The sequence below is a fragment of the Mobula hypostoma genome, chromosome 2, assembly GCF_963921235.1.
Source record: "Mobula hypostoma chromosome 2, sMobHyp1.1, whole genome shotgun sequence".
NCBI lineage: Eukaryota > Metazoa > Chordata > Chondrichthyes > Myliobatiformes > Myliobatidae > Mobula > Mobula hypostoma.
Genome location: NC_086098.1, coordinates 144,673,228 through 144,691,754, shown reverse-complemented (window position 1 = coordinate 144,691,754; position 18,527 = coordinate 144,673,228). Strand labels below are relative to the sequence as shown.

The window sequence follows — 18,527 nt, the reverse complement described above, 5'->3', positions numbered from 1 at the left end:
ACCAGTCAGTGGGACGTGGCGAGTGAGCAGGACCTGTATCTTGGGACAACGGTGTCTAGACTGAATGTTGCTGTGAAGGTGGGTGCTACCTGGCTGCTGACTGGCACTTATTTACTATGTGGCTGCTGGGCCTGTGCTGGGCTGCTCATGGGATGGTATGGCTGCTGTTTTCCAGGATATGCGGTGTCGTACCTACTGCAGCTCAGCACCCTGCTTACAGTTGTCAGCATTGTAGGAGAGCTATCATGAAGGCAGAAAGGCTTAGCATAATAGCCTTTCCCAAGTATGGCGTGGCCTGCTTGTCCTGGGAACTGATACTTAAGACCCCTGTTATGAAGACGCTGGCTAATGAGACAGCCTTGGCTCACAAGCACATGGAGAATATGTACTGTACAGTCGCATCTTCCAAGAGGTGATTTGTAAGATGGAAGATTATTTGTTGATGGAACATTGTTTCAGGAGTCCCTTCCACCACGCTATTAGGGCCAGCTCGAGTTATGTAGACACCTTCCCATTGCTTAGCTCCTGTGCTCGTGGCACCATTTTCTGGTCCCAAGTAACATGCTGCGATACTCTCTGTCTCTCTGTCTCTCTGTCTCTCTGTCTCTCTGTCTCTCTGTCTCTCTGTCTCTCTGTCTCTCTGTCTCTCTGTCTCTCTGAACTTTGCCAGGCTGTAAGTGTGGGCAGTGCTGGAGAAACCATTTGGACCTCACCCATTTTTTTTCTTATTGCCAATTGGTGGGCTGGGGTTTGGGGTTTGACGTTCTTGCCATTGTTTCTCCATGTGGGTGACAAGAGGGGGGGTTGAGTGACTGCTTTGGATTTGCAAGTTTTTGTTTTTCTTTTCGTGCTAATTTGTCTAAGACTTTCTGCAGACCGCAAAAGAAGATGGGTTCACTGCGAATTTGTCTCATATATTCCTCATTCCTCAGGGCTCTGGGCAAACAGAGAATGTCATGACTGGTTAAACTTTCTTTCCTGCTCTTTTGAAAGTTTTGGGTTGTTTTCACAGATTTTGAAGGGCTGTGCCTCATGCAGCTGGGTTGTTGCAATACACCACTCTCTAAAGGCTGAGCAGAACGGTAGGTAAATGTTTCTGCAGGAAGTTGAGAATCCAAAAAGAAGCCAGGACAGGCCAAGCTTTGGGAGCTCTGAAACGTGGTGGAGGCTAGAGTGTATTGGGGGGGGGGGAGGGGGGAGCAAATCAAATCAGGAGGATGTGCCTACAAATGAAAGATCAGAAACATTTGAAAACTGATTGAAAACCAAGTTGTTTATTTTAGCAAAATGCTGGAGAAAGTGGTCAGGCAGCATCTGTGGAGAGGAATTAGCAGACTCTTCACAATGCCTACTCTGTTTATTCTTCTGCAGAGTTCGTCGACACTTTGTGTGTGTTGCTTGTTAACTGCAACCAAATGCAGAAGCTCTTGTGGTTTATATCAGATATCCCACCTCTCCCGGAAGTTCTGGGAGTCTCTTGCATATCGATAGTGGCTCTCTGACGCCTGGAAATTATATACAATATCCCAGAAATAGATTTTTTTTGAGTGGGAGAGCGAGCATCCTGATTGGTCTCTCTTCGTGCTAAGAGTGGTCCCCAACCACCGGGCTGTGAGGAAACGATATGATTTGGCGATTATGAAACAATATGAGTCAGCTGCACCTTTCCTCATTCCCTGTCATGCACACTGTTGAATTTTAATGCACACGAGGTCATCAGTGACCCAAGAATCAGATGACCCAAGACGTGCAAAGGAATGGGTCTGTGACCCATTTGCGAATGTCCCTGGTAAATCATCCATGTCAGCACGGGAAAAAGATCAACTCCTCGAGCTTGCAAATGATGGTGGGCTGAAAAGTATATTTGACATAACATCTCTGCCAGCATTCTGGATCAAAGTCAAGGCTGAATATCCTGAGATAACCACGAAAGCACTGAAAACGTTGCCTCCATTTCCAATATTTTTCTGCAAAGGGGAGTTTTCTGCAATTAATACAATGAAAACTAAATTGCGGAATAGACTGGACATAAGGAACCCCCTTCGAGTATCGCTGTCTCCCATCAGCCCTCGATAGGACCGTGTTGTTGCAGGAAAACAAGCACAGGGCTCCCACTGATTCAGCAATATTGGTGTGTTGCAATGACTTTATATGTTCATATGAGGAAAATATGCGCTGTGTGTTTAATATCCAAACATTACTTGAGATGTTATGATGCTATTGACTTATAAGTGACTTATAATTCAGTGGTCCCCATTCTCTGGGCCGCGAAGAGTGCAGCGGTGGATGGAATGCACCCAGCACATCTTTAAGAAAAAAGCTGAAATAAGCTAATTGATTAGGTGCCACCTGGCACGTAAATGGCAGCCCAGATCAGAGACGTTGCCGATTGCGTCGTCTCTGATCTGGGCCGCCATTTACGTGCTGGGCGGCACATAATCAATTAGCTTGTTTATTTCGACTTTTTTCTTAAAGATGTGCTGGGTGCGTTCTGGCTACTGCTGAACCCCTTCATGCTTCACAGCCCGGAGGTTGGGGACCACTGAGCTCGACCTTTCCAGTATTTCTGTTTCATGAGAATCCTTTTAATTCCATCCTGCTGTTCACCTCTCATGTTCCCTTTGGTGATGGGTTCCAGACAGTCTCCATTGTGGGTGAAGAGGTTTCCCCTGAATTTCCTGCATGAGTTTCTACAGACTGAAGAAAAAGACAAACTGACTGCAGTTATGTTTCTCTCTCAGATCTCTTGCCTGGGGAAGAATATCCTTGTTGACCAGAAGGGACTACAGTCTACAAATTATTGGATTTGAATGAATCAAGGATAGTGGAAGTAGACAAAAAGAACAACAGTTTACAAATCAGTGGATTCAGATGAATCAGGACAGAAGTAGCAGACAATCCAAATGTTTTTGTTTGCCCCTATTTTGTGAACTCTGTACTGATAATTGCTCAGCGATAATCTAATCAGAGCAATTGAATGTGGACATAAGGAGTTTCAAGTGATGACCTGCTGAACCTGAGATCATCTCAGACAAGTAGCTATTTATTACGTAAACTGCCAGTCCTAATAAAGAAGCAATCTGTAATAACGTGTCTGGGTCACCTCGTTTAACTGGTTTGGATCAGTCAGAGTTGAAAGGTATAAATGCACAAAGATGGGGTGCAGAAACCATGTGCCACGGCTTTGTCTCTTAGGTGACAGGACAATGATGCCGAATGTAAACAATGACAAATTTACTATTTTAAAGATGGGCTTCATCACAGTTGCAAGAGTTAAATTGCAAAACTGTAAAAAAAAACCCTGATGTCCTACTTTGAAGGAATGGACTGAGGAACTGATTAAGATTTCATCATATGAACACATGGTGGGAAGAATTAACAGTGAGGGAAAAGTGCAAGACGCGTGGGATCAATTTTGGTCGTCTGTTAATTTAAACAAACTTCTTTCTGTTTCAAAGTTTTATTTGTTTTCCTGTCATGGGATGGCTGTGTAAATATTCTGTACTGTATCTGCTCTATGATATGCTGTGCTGCTTTGTAGAATAAGAATAAATAATAATACAAATTTCAATTACCAAAAAATTTGCCGCCCCTGACGCACCGAACAAATGCGTAGGCGCAAGAGTGGCAGCAAATTCCAAACGGCGCATGCGTTCAGTGGACAGAAAACTCTGGAAGACCGGCAGCCGGTAGGGGTGGGGCTGCGGGTGGGATTTCATCAGTACCGGATTCTGCATTGTGCGCTGTAGGCACAACGTTATCCCGCTTAACCGGAATAATCACGGCCGCTCGATCCGTACCCGGGCTCCGGAGAACTTTCTGCTGAAGAGCGAGGGTGCAGGGCCGTTTCCGCGGCGCATGCGCAACACTGGACCATGACGGGTGTCTCGTTCTACAGCCTTCCCTACCAGTCCGCAGGACGTGTTTGGAAGTGCGGGCGTGGGGAATGGGAGCGAATCGATTTCCCAGACACTGGTTAGCCCCATGAAAGTTAGGAGCAAGCAAAGCACATAAGGTGTATAAGGAACCCAGAAACACACAAAACATACAGCACAATACAGGCTCTTCGACCCACAAAGCTGTGCTGAATATGTCTCTACCTTAGAACTACCAAGACTTTACCCAAAGCCCTCTATTTTTCTAAGCTCCATGTAGCCACCCAGGAGTCTCTTAGAACACCTCCTCCACTCTGCATAAAAAAAAAATTTACCCCTGAAATCTCTGTACCTACTTCCAGGCACCTTAAAACTATGCCCTCTCGTGCTAGCCAATTCAGCCCTGGGGAAAAGCCTCAACCTATTCTCATAAGGCATGCTCCCCAAATCAGGCAACAGCCTTGTAAATCTTCTCTGCACCCTTTATATGGTTTCCATGGCCTTCCTGTGGTGAGGCGACCAGAATTGAGCACAGTACTCCACGTGGGGGCTGACCAGGGTCCTATATAGCTGCAACATTACCTCTCGGCTCTTAATTTCAACCCCACGATTGATAAAGGCAAATGCACCATATGCCTTCTTAACCACAGAATCAACCTGCATAGCAGCTTTGAATGTCCTATGGACTCAGACCCCAAGATCCCTCTGATCCTCCACACTGCCAAGAGTTTTACCGTTATTGCCATATTCTGGCATCATATTTGACCCACCAAAATGAACCACTTCACATTTATCTGGGTTGAACTCCATCTACCAGTTCTCAGCCCAGTTTTGCATCCTATCAATGTCCTGTTATAACTTCTGACGGCCCTCCACACTATCCACAACACACCCAACCTTTGTGTCATCTGCAAATTTACTAACCCAACCCTCCACTTCCTCATCCAGGTCATTTATAAAAATCACAAAGAGTAGGGGTCCAGGAACAGATCCCTGAGGCACACCACTGGTCACCGGCCTCCAAGCAGAATATGACCACTCTTTGCCTTCTGTGGGCAAGCCAGTTCTGAATCCACAAAACAATGTCCCCTTGGATCCCATGCCCCCTTACTTTCTCAATAAGTCTTGCATGGGGTACCTTATCAAATGTCTTGCTGAAATCTATATTTACTACATCTACTGCTGTGCCTTCATCAATGTGTTCAGTCACCTCCTCAAAAAATTCAATCAGGCTCGGAAGGCACAACCTGCCTTTAATAAAGCCATGCTGACTATTCCTAATCATATTATGCCTCTCCAAATGTTCCTAAATCCTGCCTCTCAGAATCTTCTCCATCAACTTACCAACCACTGAAGTAAGACTCTCTGGCCTATAATTTCCTGGGATATGTCTACTCACTTTCTTGAATAAGGGAACAACATCCACAACTCTCCAATCTGCCGGAACCTTTCCCGTCCTCTTTGATGATGCAAAGATCATCGCCAGAGGCTCAGCAATCTCCTCCCTCGCTTCCCACAGTAGCCTGGGGTACATCCCATCCGGTCCCAGTGACTTATCCAACTTGATGCTTTCCAAAAGCTCCAGCACATTAAACACAGGAAAAAAAAAGCTAAAGAAGGGAATTAGGAAAGCCGGGGGGTCCATGAAAAGTCCTTGGCAAGTAGGATTAAGGTGAATCCCAAGGCATTCTATGCATACATCAAGAGCAAGAAGTTAACTAGGGAAAGGGTAGGACCACTCAAGGATAAAGGGGAGAACATTTGTCTGGATGTGAAGAATATGACTGAGGTACTTGATGAGTACTTTGCTTAATATTTACCAAGGAAAAGGATATGGAGGACCAGGAGATCAGTCTTAGTGTATAAATACATTAGGACATTTGGAAGTCAAGGATGAGGAGGAAGTGTTGGGCCTCCTAATGTGTAGTAAGGTGGGTAAATCCCCAGGGACTGATGGGATTTGAACCAGATTATTGAAGTTGGCAAGAGACAAGTTTGCTGGACCCTTAATCAGTGTCTTCATGTCCTCTCTAACTGCAGGTGATGTTCTGGAGGACTGGTGAGTGGTTAATGTTGTATCTCTATTTAAGAAGGTAACAAGCGAAAATCCTGGGAGCTATAAGCCTTTCTCATGTCAGTTGTAGGGAAATTGCTGGAGAAAATTCTTGGGGATAGGATATGTGAGCATTTGGAAATCCATGGCTTGATTAAGGAGAGCCCCGGCATGGGTTTGTGCGCCTCTGGTCGTGCCTTGACAAATTGATTGAGTTTTTTGACAAGGTGATGAGAAAGACTGATGAGGGCAGGGCAGTGGATGGATTTTAGTAAAGTGCTTGACAGAGCCCCTCATGGAAGGCTAATCCAGAATATTAAGATGCATGAGATCTGTGGTGCATTGGCTTGCATGTAGAAGACAGGGGGTAGTGATTGAAGGAAATTATTCAACCTGGAGGTCTATGATTACTGGAGTTCCACAGGGATCTGTGCTGGAGCCTTTGTTGTTTGATATATATAAATGACCTGGATGAAAATGTAGATGGGTGGATTAGTAAATTTGTGGATGCTACCAAGATTGGTGGGGTTGTGCATAGTGTAGAAGACTTGCAAAGAATACAGAAAAATGTAGATCATTTGCAGATATGGGCAGAGAAATGACAGATGGATTTTAACCCAGATAATGGTGAGGTGTTGCACCTTGGTAGGGCAATGCATGGAGACAGTACGCTGTTAAGGAGAAGATCCTCAACAGTGTTGTTGAGCAGAGAGATGTTGGGATCCAAGTTCATAGCTCCTTGAAAGTGGCTGCACAGGTTGATAAAGTGGTTAAGAAGGCTTATGGAATGCTTGCTTTTATTAGTCAAGGCATTTGAGTTCAAAAGTCAAAAGGTTATGTTGCAACTTTATAAAACTGGTTAGGCCACATCTGGAGTACTGTATTGCATACAGTTCTGGTCGCCCCATTATAGGAAGGATGTTGAGGCTTTGGAGAGGGTGCAGAAGAGGTTTACCAGGATGCTGCCAGTTTAGAGGGCATGTGCTGTCTTGAGAGGCTGGATAAACTTGGGTTGTTTTCTCTGGAATGGTGAAGGCTAAGGGAGATCTGATAGAGGTTTACAAGAGTATGAGAGGCACAGATTGGGTAGACAGAGAATATCTGTTTCCCTGGGTTGAAATGTCTGATCACGTCTCACCCGTGAATGTAAATGGCGGGAGGAGAAGATGGCAGCGCACTGCGCGTGCACAGCTCTCCAGTGAAAAATGATGATGTATCTGTTAAATAGGAGCCGTGGACAATTTCTGATTTGATGGAGATAGACGTGAAAGCACAGAGGAACATCTGGAGAAATTTCTGAAACGCCAATCACCTGCTGTCGTTATTGTGTGGTCGGGAATCTTTCGGAGCGTAGGCCTCAAAATCCCCGGCCTTGCCTGCTTTTGGCGACCGAGAAAGAGGTCGAATCGCTCGGACAGAGATGGCGCTCAGTACTCAGTTTCAGAGAGGTGATCAGAGCTCGAAGTTTTCGGATGACTCAGAGTCGGATTGTGGTCGGCATGGCAGGGAGAGTTTTTCTTCCCTCTCCCGTGTACGTGAGATGTGGGACATTTGAGAAACTTTGAACTTTACTGTGCTCACGGACTTCTTCATCAAGTTATGGTATTGTGCAATGTTGTAACTATATGTATAATTGTGTGGTTTTGTCAGTTTTTTCAGCCTTGATTTGTCCTGTGTTTTTGTGATATCACACCAGAGGAAATAATGTATCATTTCTTAATGCATGCATTACTAAATGACAATAAAAGGGGACTATGTGTCTTCATAATCTAAATGGTCTGCGTGAGAACCAGTGAGCGGAGGGTTTATGACTATGACAGATGTAGATAACTTCCCCAAATCACAGCATCCACGCCACTGCCTGGGGTCGTCTAGTGTTCATCACAGACACCTTTGCAGGGCGATGTTTCCTGCTATACGTGTGTCACGGGTGCTCAAGTAAGTGTGCTGCTGGCATCGCCTATTGATGAGAAGGCAAAAGCAACAAAATCTCGCCGCAGGCTCCTCTACATTGATGAGACCCGTCGTAAACTGGGGGACCACTTGTTGAGCACCACTGTATCATCTGCCACAAGCAGGACATCCTGGTCGCCAAACATTTGAATTCCCATTCTGATGTGTCAATCCATGGCCTCCTGTGCCAAAATGAGGCCACCCTTAGGCTGGAGGAGCATCATCTTATATTTCGTCTGGATATCCTCCAATGTGGTGGTATGAATATTTATTTATTCTGGTGAACAGAATTTCCCTCTCACCCCCACCCCCCCTCCCGCCTTTCTCTATTCCCACTCTGATCTTTTACTTCTTCTCACCTGCCTATTACCTCTGATTGGGTGCTCTCCTCTTTCCCTTTCTCCTATTGACCACTCTCCTCTCCTACCAGATTCTCAGCTCTCCTTTCCCACCCACTTGGTTTCACCTACCACCTTCCTGCCTGCCACTTTCCCCTCCCTCCACCATTTAATTTCGGCATCTCCCGCACTTCCTCTCAGTTCTGAAGAAGGATCTCTGCCTGAAATGTTAACTGTTTACTCTTTTCCACAGATGCTGCTTGGCCTGCTGAGTTCTTCCAGCATTTGGTGTGCGTTGGTTTGATATCAAACTCCCTTTACCTGGGTAACAAGTGACTGGCAGCTTTCCAATCACAAAGGTGCCACACTGCCCTCCCCTTCATATTGATTGGCAATGCCCTTGATGAATTTACCACCGTCATTCACCTGATGCAGAGGGGTCAGAGTAATTAGTAAGTCTCTAGGAGCAGCTATATGCTCTTTGTAGTGCTGTGGGACATGACCAGAACTTAAAATAATACTAACAGAGAGAGACAAACTGAGCCAAGTCACAGACTGCAGACAGGCAGAGATGGCCCATTCTGATACAAAGAGAAAAACGGTCAGAGAATTTGGTGGTCAGTCCAGATGCCTGATCCGTGCCCAGTTCAAATATGAGGAGGTGTTCCTCCAACTTGGGTTGTACTTCACCGTAACACTGTGATGTCAGAGCTCAGCATGGAAACGGAAATGATCTCATCTAAAATGCTGACTTTCACCCTTTGTGCTTTGTAAATCTTTTTACAGGTTAGAACTAGCTCAGAGTTTGTGTACAGGAATCTCAAACACAACAACACGTCAGTTTTGTTGTCTCTGTCCAGATATTTAAGCAGTAACCAGATATTTCCATCAATAGATCAGCTGTTGATCCTTGGAGATGAAGAATGATCTCATCCCAGCTGGAAACATGCCTTGTGTCTGAAATGAAGTTTCTGTTGTAACTCAGTGAAATCAGTTGGAAACCAGGGTGCTGAGGACACCAGCATTTGTTCACGTGAGATAAATTCCTCAACTGTTTTGATTGCATGAGACATTCACTTAGTCTGACTTGTGACTTTCTGAATTGATGGAGATCTGTGGGAAAGGATTCACTCACTCAGACCGCGGAAAGGGATTCACTTGATCATCTCAACTGAAGGTTCATCAGCGAGTTCACACTGGGGAGAGGCCATTCACCTGCTCAGACTGTGGGATGGTATTCACTCGATCATCTCATCTGAAGCAACATTGGCAGGTTCACACTGGGGAAAGTCTGTTCACCTGTTCAGTGTCAGGGAAGTGATTCACTCTGTCATCCCAGCTACAAACACACCAGTCAGTTCACACGGAAGAGGCTGTTCACCTGCTCAGATTGTGGGAAGGGATTTCCTCAGTTACCCCACCTACTGGCCACATCCTACCAACTGGTCACTGGGCATGGGAGGAGTTTCTTCTGATAATATTCACCTTCAATGGGACTAGGTTTTAAGTTCTGGATCTTGACTAATAAATTAGTTTATTTTAAATCTGTCTCAGGTTCCCAGTGAACTTGCAACACAGCCAGTGTTCAGTATGGAGACCAGCTGGACCTGCTAGTGTTTCTGTTCCACAAAAGTCCTTTTAAATCCATCCCTGCTCTTCACCCCTTGCTCGCCCCGTGGCATTGGGTTCCAGTCACCACTCTGCATGCAAAGAGGTGTCATTTGAATTTCCTGTATAACTTTCTGCAGACTGTAGAAGATGACGAGTTCACCACTGTCAATCACCTGAAGGGAGGGGACATGACCAGAACTTGAAACAATACTAATGGAGAGAGAGAAGCTGAGTCAAGTCACAGGTTGAATTCAGGGAGAAATGGCCCATTCTGATACAGACAGAAAAACAGTCAGAGCATTGGATGGTCTGTCTTGATGCCTGCTCTGTGCCCAGTTAGATAAAGAGTTGATCCTCTAAGTTTGGTTGAACCTCACTGTAACAGTGTTCTCAGAACAGCATAGATACTAAAGTTATCTAATCTGAAATTGTATCCTTCACCCACTGATGCCTTTTGTAAATCTTTTTACAGTTTAGAAATGGCAAAGAATTTGTGTACTGAGATTTAAGTAGTGACCAGATATTTCCTTTGATCTGTTGTTGATCCTTGGAGATGATGAAGTATTTTAATCTCAGCTGGAAGTGTGCCTCATGTCTGAAATGAAGTTTTCCGTTGTAACTCAGTGAAATTCACTGGAACCGGTGTGCACACCGGCATTTGTTCACTTGAGATTAGGTTTTCAACTGTATTGATGGCGCGAGGGATTCACTACGTCTGACATCTGACTTGATGAATTGATAGAGAAACTGTGAGAAAGGATTCACTCACTCATCCCACCTTCTCAGCCTGTGGGAAGGGATTCACTTGGTCATATGACCTGCTTGCACACCAGTTAGTTGACACTGGGGAGAGGCCATTCACCTGCACAGACTGTGGGAATGGATTTACTTGTTTATCTGAACTACTGGCACCCCAGCGAATGCACACAGGAAAGAGGCAGTTCACCTGTTGCTCGTGTGGGAAGAGATTCACTCAGTCATCTCAACTGAAGGTACATCAGGTTGTTCACACTGGGGAGGGGCCGTTCACCTGTTCAGTGCCTGGGAAGTGATTCCCTCTGTCATCCCACCTACAAACACACCAGTCAGTTCACACTGGGGAGATGCTATTCATCTGCTCAGATTGTGGGAAGAGATTCGCTGGGTCATCTCACCTACCGTCACACAAGTTAATTCTCACTGGGGGGAGTCTGTTCGCCTGTTCAGATTGTGGGAAGGGATTTACGCTGCTTTAGTCATTTCAATTACTTGGATATCAGTGAGTTCCCACTGGGGAGATGTCATTCACCTGTTCAAATTGTGGGAAGGGATTTCCTCAGTCATCCCACCTAATGGCCACATCGCATCACTGGGAAAAGGAGGATTTTCACCTGCTGCTATTCACCTTTAATGGAACTGGATTTTAAATTCTGGATCTGCAACATATAAATCAGTTTTATTTTAAACTCTCTCACAGGTACATAGTGAATCTACAACTGTAGATTCTAGTGTACAATAGGGAGACAAATCAGCCTGTGTTTTTGTTCCACAACAATTCCTTTAAATCCATCCTGCTGTTCACCTCTCACTCTCCCTATGCTGATGGGTTCCAAACAGTCACCACTCTGTGGGTGAAGAGGTTTCCTTTGAACATCCTGCATGACTTTCTGCAGACTGAAGAAGATGACGAGCTGACTGCAGTTATTTTTGACATGTTCTTTGTCCCTCAGATCTCTGGGACAAGGATGAACAACATTGGTAATTAACCTCTTCATTCCCTGCTCTTTTCAACGTTATGGGTAATTTTCACCACTGCTGAGTTGTTAGAACACGCCACTGTCCGCTAAAGTCTGAAAGCGGAATGGAGAACCATTAGTTGGATGTTCAATGGACAATACAAATACCCGTGTCAGGGTGCCATTCTTTGACTATAGCTCAGTGTTTAACACCAACATTCCCACAGTCCTGATCAATAAGCTCCAGAACCTGGGCCTCTGTACCTCCCTCTGCAACTGGATCCTCAACTTCTTAACCAGAAAACCACTATCTGTGCAGATTGGAAATAACATCTCCACCTCACTGACATTCAACACTGGTGCACCCTAGGGATGTGTTCTCAGCCCACTGCTCTGCACCCTCTACAGCCATGATTGTGCGGCTAGGCAGAGCTCAAATGCCACCTATAAATTTGCTGATGATACAGCCACTGTTAGCAGAATCTCAGGGGGTGACGGGAGGGTGTACAGGTACAAGATATACCAGCTAGTTGACAACCTTGCACTTAATGTTAGGAAGACCAAAGAGCTGATTGTGGACTTCAGGAAGGGTAAGACGAGGGAACACAAACCAGTCCTTATAGAGGAATCTGAAGTGGGGAGAGTGAGCAATTTCAAGTTCCTGGGTGTCAATATCTCTGAGGATCTAACCTGGTCCCAACATATTGATGCAGCTGTAGAGAAGGCAAGACAGCGGCTATATTTCATTATGATTTTGCAGAGATTTGGTACGTCACCTAAAACACTTGCAAATTTCTACAGATGTACCATGGAGTGCATTCTAACTGGCTGCATTACCATCTGCTATGAGAGGGCTACCGCACAGGACTGAAGTAAGCTTCAGAGAGTTGTAAAATTAGTCAGCTCCATCATGGGGACTATCCACGACATCTTCAAGGAGGCATTGCCTCAAAAATGCAGCATCCATCATTAAGGACCCCATCACCCAGGACATGACCTCTTCTCATTGTTACCATCAGAAAGGAGGTACAGAAGCCTGACAGCATACACTCGATGATTCAGGAACAGTTCCTTCCCCTCTCCCATCCGATTTCTGAATAGACATTGAACCCCATGAACATTACCTCACTACTTTTTTTATTTCTGTTTTTGCATTACTTATTTAATTTAACTAATTAATATATATACTGTCAAAGGTTACAATGGGACATTGATAGGATGCAAAACTGGGCTGAGAAGTGGCAGATGGCGTTCAACCCAGCTAAGTGTGAGGTGGTTCATTTTGGTGGGTCAAATATGATGGCAGAATATAGTATTAATCTTGGCAGTGTGGAGGATCAGAGGGATCTTGGGGTCCGAGTCCATAGGATACTCAAAGCTGCTACGCAGGTTGACTCTGGTTAAGAAGGCCTTCATCAATCGTGGGATTAAGTTTTGGAGCCGAGAGGTAATGTTGCAGCTATATTGGACCCTGGTCAGACCCCACTTGGAGTACTGTGCTCAATTCTGATCACCTCACTGGACATTGAAACCATAGAAAGGGTGCAGAGGAGCTTTACAAGAACGTTGCCTGGATTGGGGAGCATGCCTTATGAGAATAGGTTGAGTGAACTCGGCCTTTTCTCCTTGGAGCGATGGAGGAAGAGAGGTGACCTGATAGAGGTGTACAAGATATTGAGAGATATTGATCATGTGGATAGTCACAGGCTTTCCCCCAGGGCTGAGATGGCTAGCACGAGAGGGCATAGTTTTAGGGTGCTTTGAAGTAGGTACAGAGGAGATGTCAGGGGTAAATTTTTACGCAGAGTGGTGAGTGCGTCGAATGGGCTGCTGGCGGCAGTGGTGGAGGCGGAAACGATAGGGTCTCTTAAGAGACTCCTGGATGGCTACATGGAGCTTAGAAACATAGAGGGCCTAGGTAGTTGTAAGGTAGGGTCATGCTCAGCACAGATTTATGGGCCAAAGGGTCTCTATTCTGCTGTCAGTTTTCTATGTTTCTATGTCTCTACTACAGCAATTTACAGTTCTTTCTCTATTATTTTGTATTACATTGTACTGCTGCCACAGACATGATAAATTTCACGACATATGCCAGTGATATTTAACCTGATTCTTATTGAGTTTGCATTAGGAAAGGGATTCTGGTATTAGAGAGGTTCTAGAGGAGACTCTCGGGAATGAGTCCAGGAATTAAATGATTAGCCTAGGACTACCATCAAATGACTCTTGGCCTGTACTCAATGGAGTTTAGAAGAAAGGGTGGTGGTGGTCGGGGGGGGGGGGGGTAAGAAATCATTGAAACATATCAAATATTAAAAGGCCTAGACAGAATGGATGTGGTGAGGATGTTTCCCATTGTAGGGCCATCTGGGACCAGAGGGTGCAGCTTCAGAAGGATGTCCCTTTAGAAAATTCTTCAGCCAGATGGCGGTGAATCTGTGGAATTTATTGCTACAGGCGGCTGTGGAGGCCAAGTCATTGGGAATATTAAAGCTAGGGTTGATAGGTTCTTGATTAGTCACGGCATCAAAGGGTAGAGGGAGCGTGGTGTTAATCAGCCATGGTGGAAGTTAGAAGCTGCTTTGTTGGTCTGAATGGCCTCATTCAGTTCCTTTGTCTTATGGTTCTACAGACCACACAGAATAATGAATCAGCATGGATTCGATGGGCCAAAGGGACTGTTTTTGTGCTGTAGCACTCTGTGACTCAACACGCTGCCAGCCAGCCCTATCCAGACTTAACCCCGATACTCCCGCCACATAACAGCAACTGTGCCAAGCCCTGATTTCACCGCCACCGCACCCGCGGTCTCAAGCCCTTACCCTTGCTGTGCTCAGCTCTGCACCCCAACAGCCTTGGTTGCGTGGAAAGAAAGAGACTGGACGGACACACTTTAAAGGCATTGCCCACTGGTCAGAACCTCCTTGCAGCGGTTAAGCATGGAGTTGTACTTGCATGAGAACCGCTGTTGAGAGGATGGCTAAAGCAAATGTCTGGACAGTGTGGGGATCGAACCCATGACCTTTGCGTTATTAGTACCACGCTGTGAACAGCTGAGCTAACTATCCTATAAATTTGCAGTGTATCTGCTGTTGGCCTGCCAATGAACAAACTGGTCTGAGTGCACCTTGCCAAGCTCTTGAACGGTAAAGGGCCTGTTTGGCCGCAAGAAGCAGCTGCCACTTTTGGAGTGTCCTGGTTGGAAGGGAAAGACAGATAAAGGTCAATGCAGTGGTTGGACAAATAAGACAGCAGGCCAGAGACACAAGGAAGTTGCTTCGTATGTGGGAGTTTGTGCAATTGTATCTTACTGCCTGCTTGTTTGCTTGTCTGGGAGTGTGAGCAGACACTAAGAGACAGGTGAAGTGGGAGAATAAGAAAGGGAATATTGGAGTAGGGCAAATTACAAGGGCATTAGGCAGGAACTAGAAAGAGTTAATTGGGAACACCTTTTTTTTGGCAAATTCACATGGGACATGAGAAGGTTATTTAAAGATCAATTGCACAGAATACAGGAAAAATCATTTCTTGTTAGAAAAAAGGACAGAGATGGAAAGATAAGAGAATCTTGGATATCTGCAGAGGCGATGAATTTAGTCAAGAAGAAAAAGGAAAACTATGTAAAGCTTCGGAAGTTAGGATCAAACAAAGCATCTGAGGATTATAAACAAGACACAAAAGAACTAATTAGGAAAACCAGGAGGGGCCATGACAAGTAGGATTAAGGTGACTCCCAAGGCATTCTATACATACGTCAAGAGCAAGAGTATAACTCCGGAGATGGTGGGACCACTCAAGGATAAAGGGGGAAACATTTGCTTGGATGTGTAGAATGTGAGAGTGGTACTGAATGAGTAGTTTGCTTCAGTATTTGCTAAGGAAAAGGATACACAGGACCAGGAGATCAATGTCTGGTGTATAAATATTTTAGGGTATTTAGCGGTCAAGGAGGAGGAAGTGTTAGGCCTCCTAATGTATATTAACGTGGATAAGTCCTCAGGACCTGATTGGATTTACCCAATATTATTGAAGGAGGCAAAAGACGAGATTGCTGGGCCTTTGACCAGTATCTTTGTGTCCTCTCTTGGCACGGTTGAAGTCCCAGAGGACTAGCAAGTGGCGAAAGAAGGAACAAGGGAATATTGTGGGAGCTTCTGACTGGTGAGTCTCATGTTAGATGTTGGGAAATTGCCAGAGAAAATTCTTAGGGAGAGCCAGCACAGCTTTGTGCAGGGCAGGTCATGTCTTACCAATTTGAGTTTTTGATAAGACAATGAGGAAGATTGATGAAGATTGTCTGCATGGAGTTTATGAAGGCATTTGACAAAGTCCCTCATGGGAGGCTAATCCAGAAGATTAAGATACATAGGGTCCATGGTGATTTGGCTGTTTGGATTCAGAACTGACTTGTGCTTAGAAGACAGAAGGTAGTGCTTGAAAGGACTTATTTGAGCTGGGGATCTGTAATCAGTGGTGCTCCACAGGAATCTGTGCTGGGAACTCTGCTGTTTGTGATACATATAAATGAAAATGTAGATGGATGGGTTATTAAGGTTTGTGGACAATACCAAGATTAGTGGAGTTACAGAGAGTGTAGAAGACTAGTAAAGAATACAGCACAACATAGATCAGTTGCAAATATGGGCAAAGAGATGGCCTGTGGTGTTTAACCCAGATAAATGTGAGGTGTTGCACCTTGATGGGGCAAATGCAAAGGGACAGAACACTGTTAAGGCCAATGTCGTTAACAGCGTTGTTGAGCAAAGAGATCCTGGGATCCACATTCACAGCTCCGTGAAAGTAGTTACACAGGTTGATGGGGTGGTTAAGAAGGCTGATGGAAGGCTTGCTTTTATTAGTTGAGGCATTGAGTTCAAAAGTCAAGAGGTTATGTTGCAACTTTATGAAACTCTGGTTAGGTCATATCTGGAGTATTGCATATAGTTCTGGTCGTCCCACTATCGGAAGGATGTTGAGGCTTTGGAGAGGGCACAGGATGCTGCCTGGTTGAAAGGGCATGTGCTGTCTTGGGAGGCTGAATAAACGGGTGTTTTCTCTGGAGCACTGGAAGCTTAGGGGAGATCTGATAGAGGTTTGTATGATTATGTGTGGCATAGACAGAGCATGCTTTGAAGGTGAGAGGAAGTATGTTCAGAGGAGATGGGAGGGGTAATTTTTTTTACTCATAGTGGTGGATACCTGGAATGCAGTGCCTGGTATGGTGGTAGAGGAAAATAAGTTAAAAGCTTTTAAGAGAGGTTTAGATAGGCACATGAATATGAAGAAGATGAAGGGATATGGACATTGTATAGGTGGGAAGGATTAATGTTTGATTTGCTTTTTAGCTGGTTCAGTACAACATTGTGGGCCATAGGGCCTGTTCCTGTGCTCTACTCTTCCACGTTCTATATCCTTCTTGCTGTTGTTTATAACTCCAGCTGGCTGCTGCGCATTTACCTTGCCACCGCCCCGTCACACTTGACATATCTATCTGTCCCTGTCTTTCCCCTTCATCCCACTTTACTCTATCTTGTGGTTTGGCTGTGCCAAAATTGCAAGGTTTCCCATGTAGGTATTTAAAATGTCCTGTGCCTCGGCTAGGGTGCCAGTTGATTGGAGGATAGCCATTATCCTTCTATTATATAAGAAAGATTCTTAGAATTAAAAGGTACGTTGCATCTGGAGTTTCTCCAGGTTGCTAACGATTTCCCTCCATGTCTCTCTGACGTAATGGGCAACTGCGTACAAGGCAAGTTACAGCAGTGGATTACCATTGCCTTCTGCCAGGTGAGTTTCCAAAGAGATCACCAGCTCGTAACCCAGCATGGATAGAAAGCGTGCAGGGGAGCCGGCTGGATTCGAGCTCTGGACCTTTTGTCCCGAAGTCTGGCACTGATGCCATTATGCCACCAGCCGGGTCACTCTTAGAATAAGGTGGGAAATTAGAAACCTGTGAGCCTGACATCAGTGGTGGGTAAGGGATAGGGATCGAACTTGGGAGGGGTGATTGATAAGTTTGTGGCCTAAGGTAGAAGGAGTCAATTTTAGAAAACCTAGCACATTTATTTTTCAGCTTTGTACCCTCCTATACTTACATAATTAGTCCAGTGGTCGTGGAGCATACAGATCTTGGACTTCCAGAAAGTGCCCACAGCAGGGATGATTGATAAGTTCATGGCCTAAGGTAGAAGCAAATGAATTACACAGCTCTTGTTACATGCACTATGTTGAAAAATAAATGTGCTAGGTTTTCTAAAATTGACTCCTACCTTAGGACACAAACTTATCAATCACCCCTCAGAAGTACTTGTACAGACAGGGACTAGTTAGTGATAGTCAACATGGCTTTGGGCGCGGTAGGTCGTGCCTAACCAGGAAAGTCATGTCAGAAAGGCAGTGGATGTTGTCTACATGGACTTTAGCCAGGCAAGGTCCCACATGGGAGGCTGGTCTGGAAAGTTCAGTCGCATGGCAATCAGGAAGAGGTCCTAAATTTGATTCCACATTGACTTTGCGGCAGAAGGCAGAGAGCAGATGGTTGCCTCTCTGACTGAAGGTGTGTGACTTGTGGTGTGCCACAGGGATTGGTGCTGGGTACGCTGTGGTTTGTCATGTATATCATATTTGCCAAATTTGCAGGTGACACCAAGATTGGGGGTGTAGTGGACAGTGAGCAAGGTGATCAAAGCTTGCAGCGGAATCTGATCCAGATGTAAAAATGGGAAGAAAAATGGCAGATGGAATTCAGTGTAGTCAAGAATGAGCTGTTGGACTTCGGGAGGACAAATCAAAGTGGACTAAGACAATGAATGTTTGGGCACTGAGGAGTGCTGTAGAACAGAGGAACCTGGGAATACAGATCCATAATTACTTGAAAGTGGAGTCATATGTAGATAGGGTTAGAAAGAGAGCTTTTGGCACATTGACCTTCATAAATCAAAGCATTGTGCAGAGGAATTGGCATGCTATGCTGAAGTTGTAT

At 45.1% G+C, this 18,527-nt stretch overlaps 1 protein-coding gene across 1 annotated transcript in view; it reads left to right on the top strand.

The window, feature by feature from the left end:
• LOC134357476 (zinc finger protein 850-like) overlaps positions 1-9,540 on the top strand; it is an 84,124-nt gene extending 74,584 nt beyond the window's left edge. Inside the window, exons 5-6 of the mRNA XM_063069098.1 lie at positions 3,912-3,931; positions 9,397-9,540. Of these exons, the coding sequence (XP_062925168.1) occupies positions 3,912-3,931; positions 9,397-9,540 (164 nt within the window). The remainder of the gene's footprint in view (positions 1-3,911; positions 3,932-9,396) is intronic.
• The last annotated feature ends 8,987 nt before the right edge of the window (positions 9,541-18,527 follow it).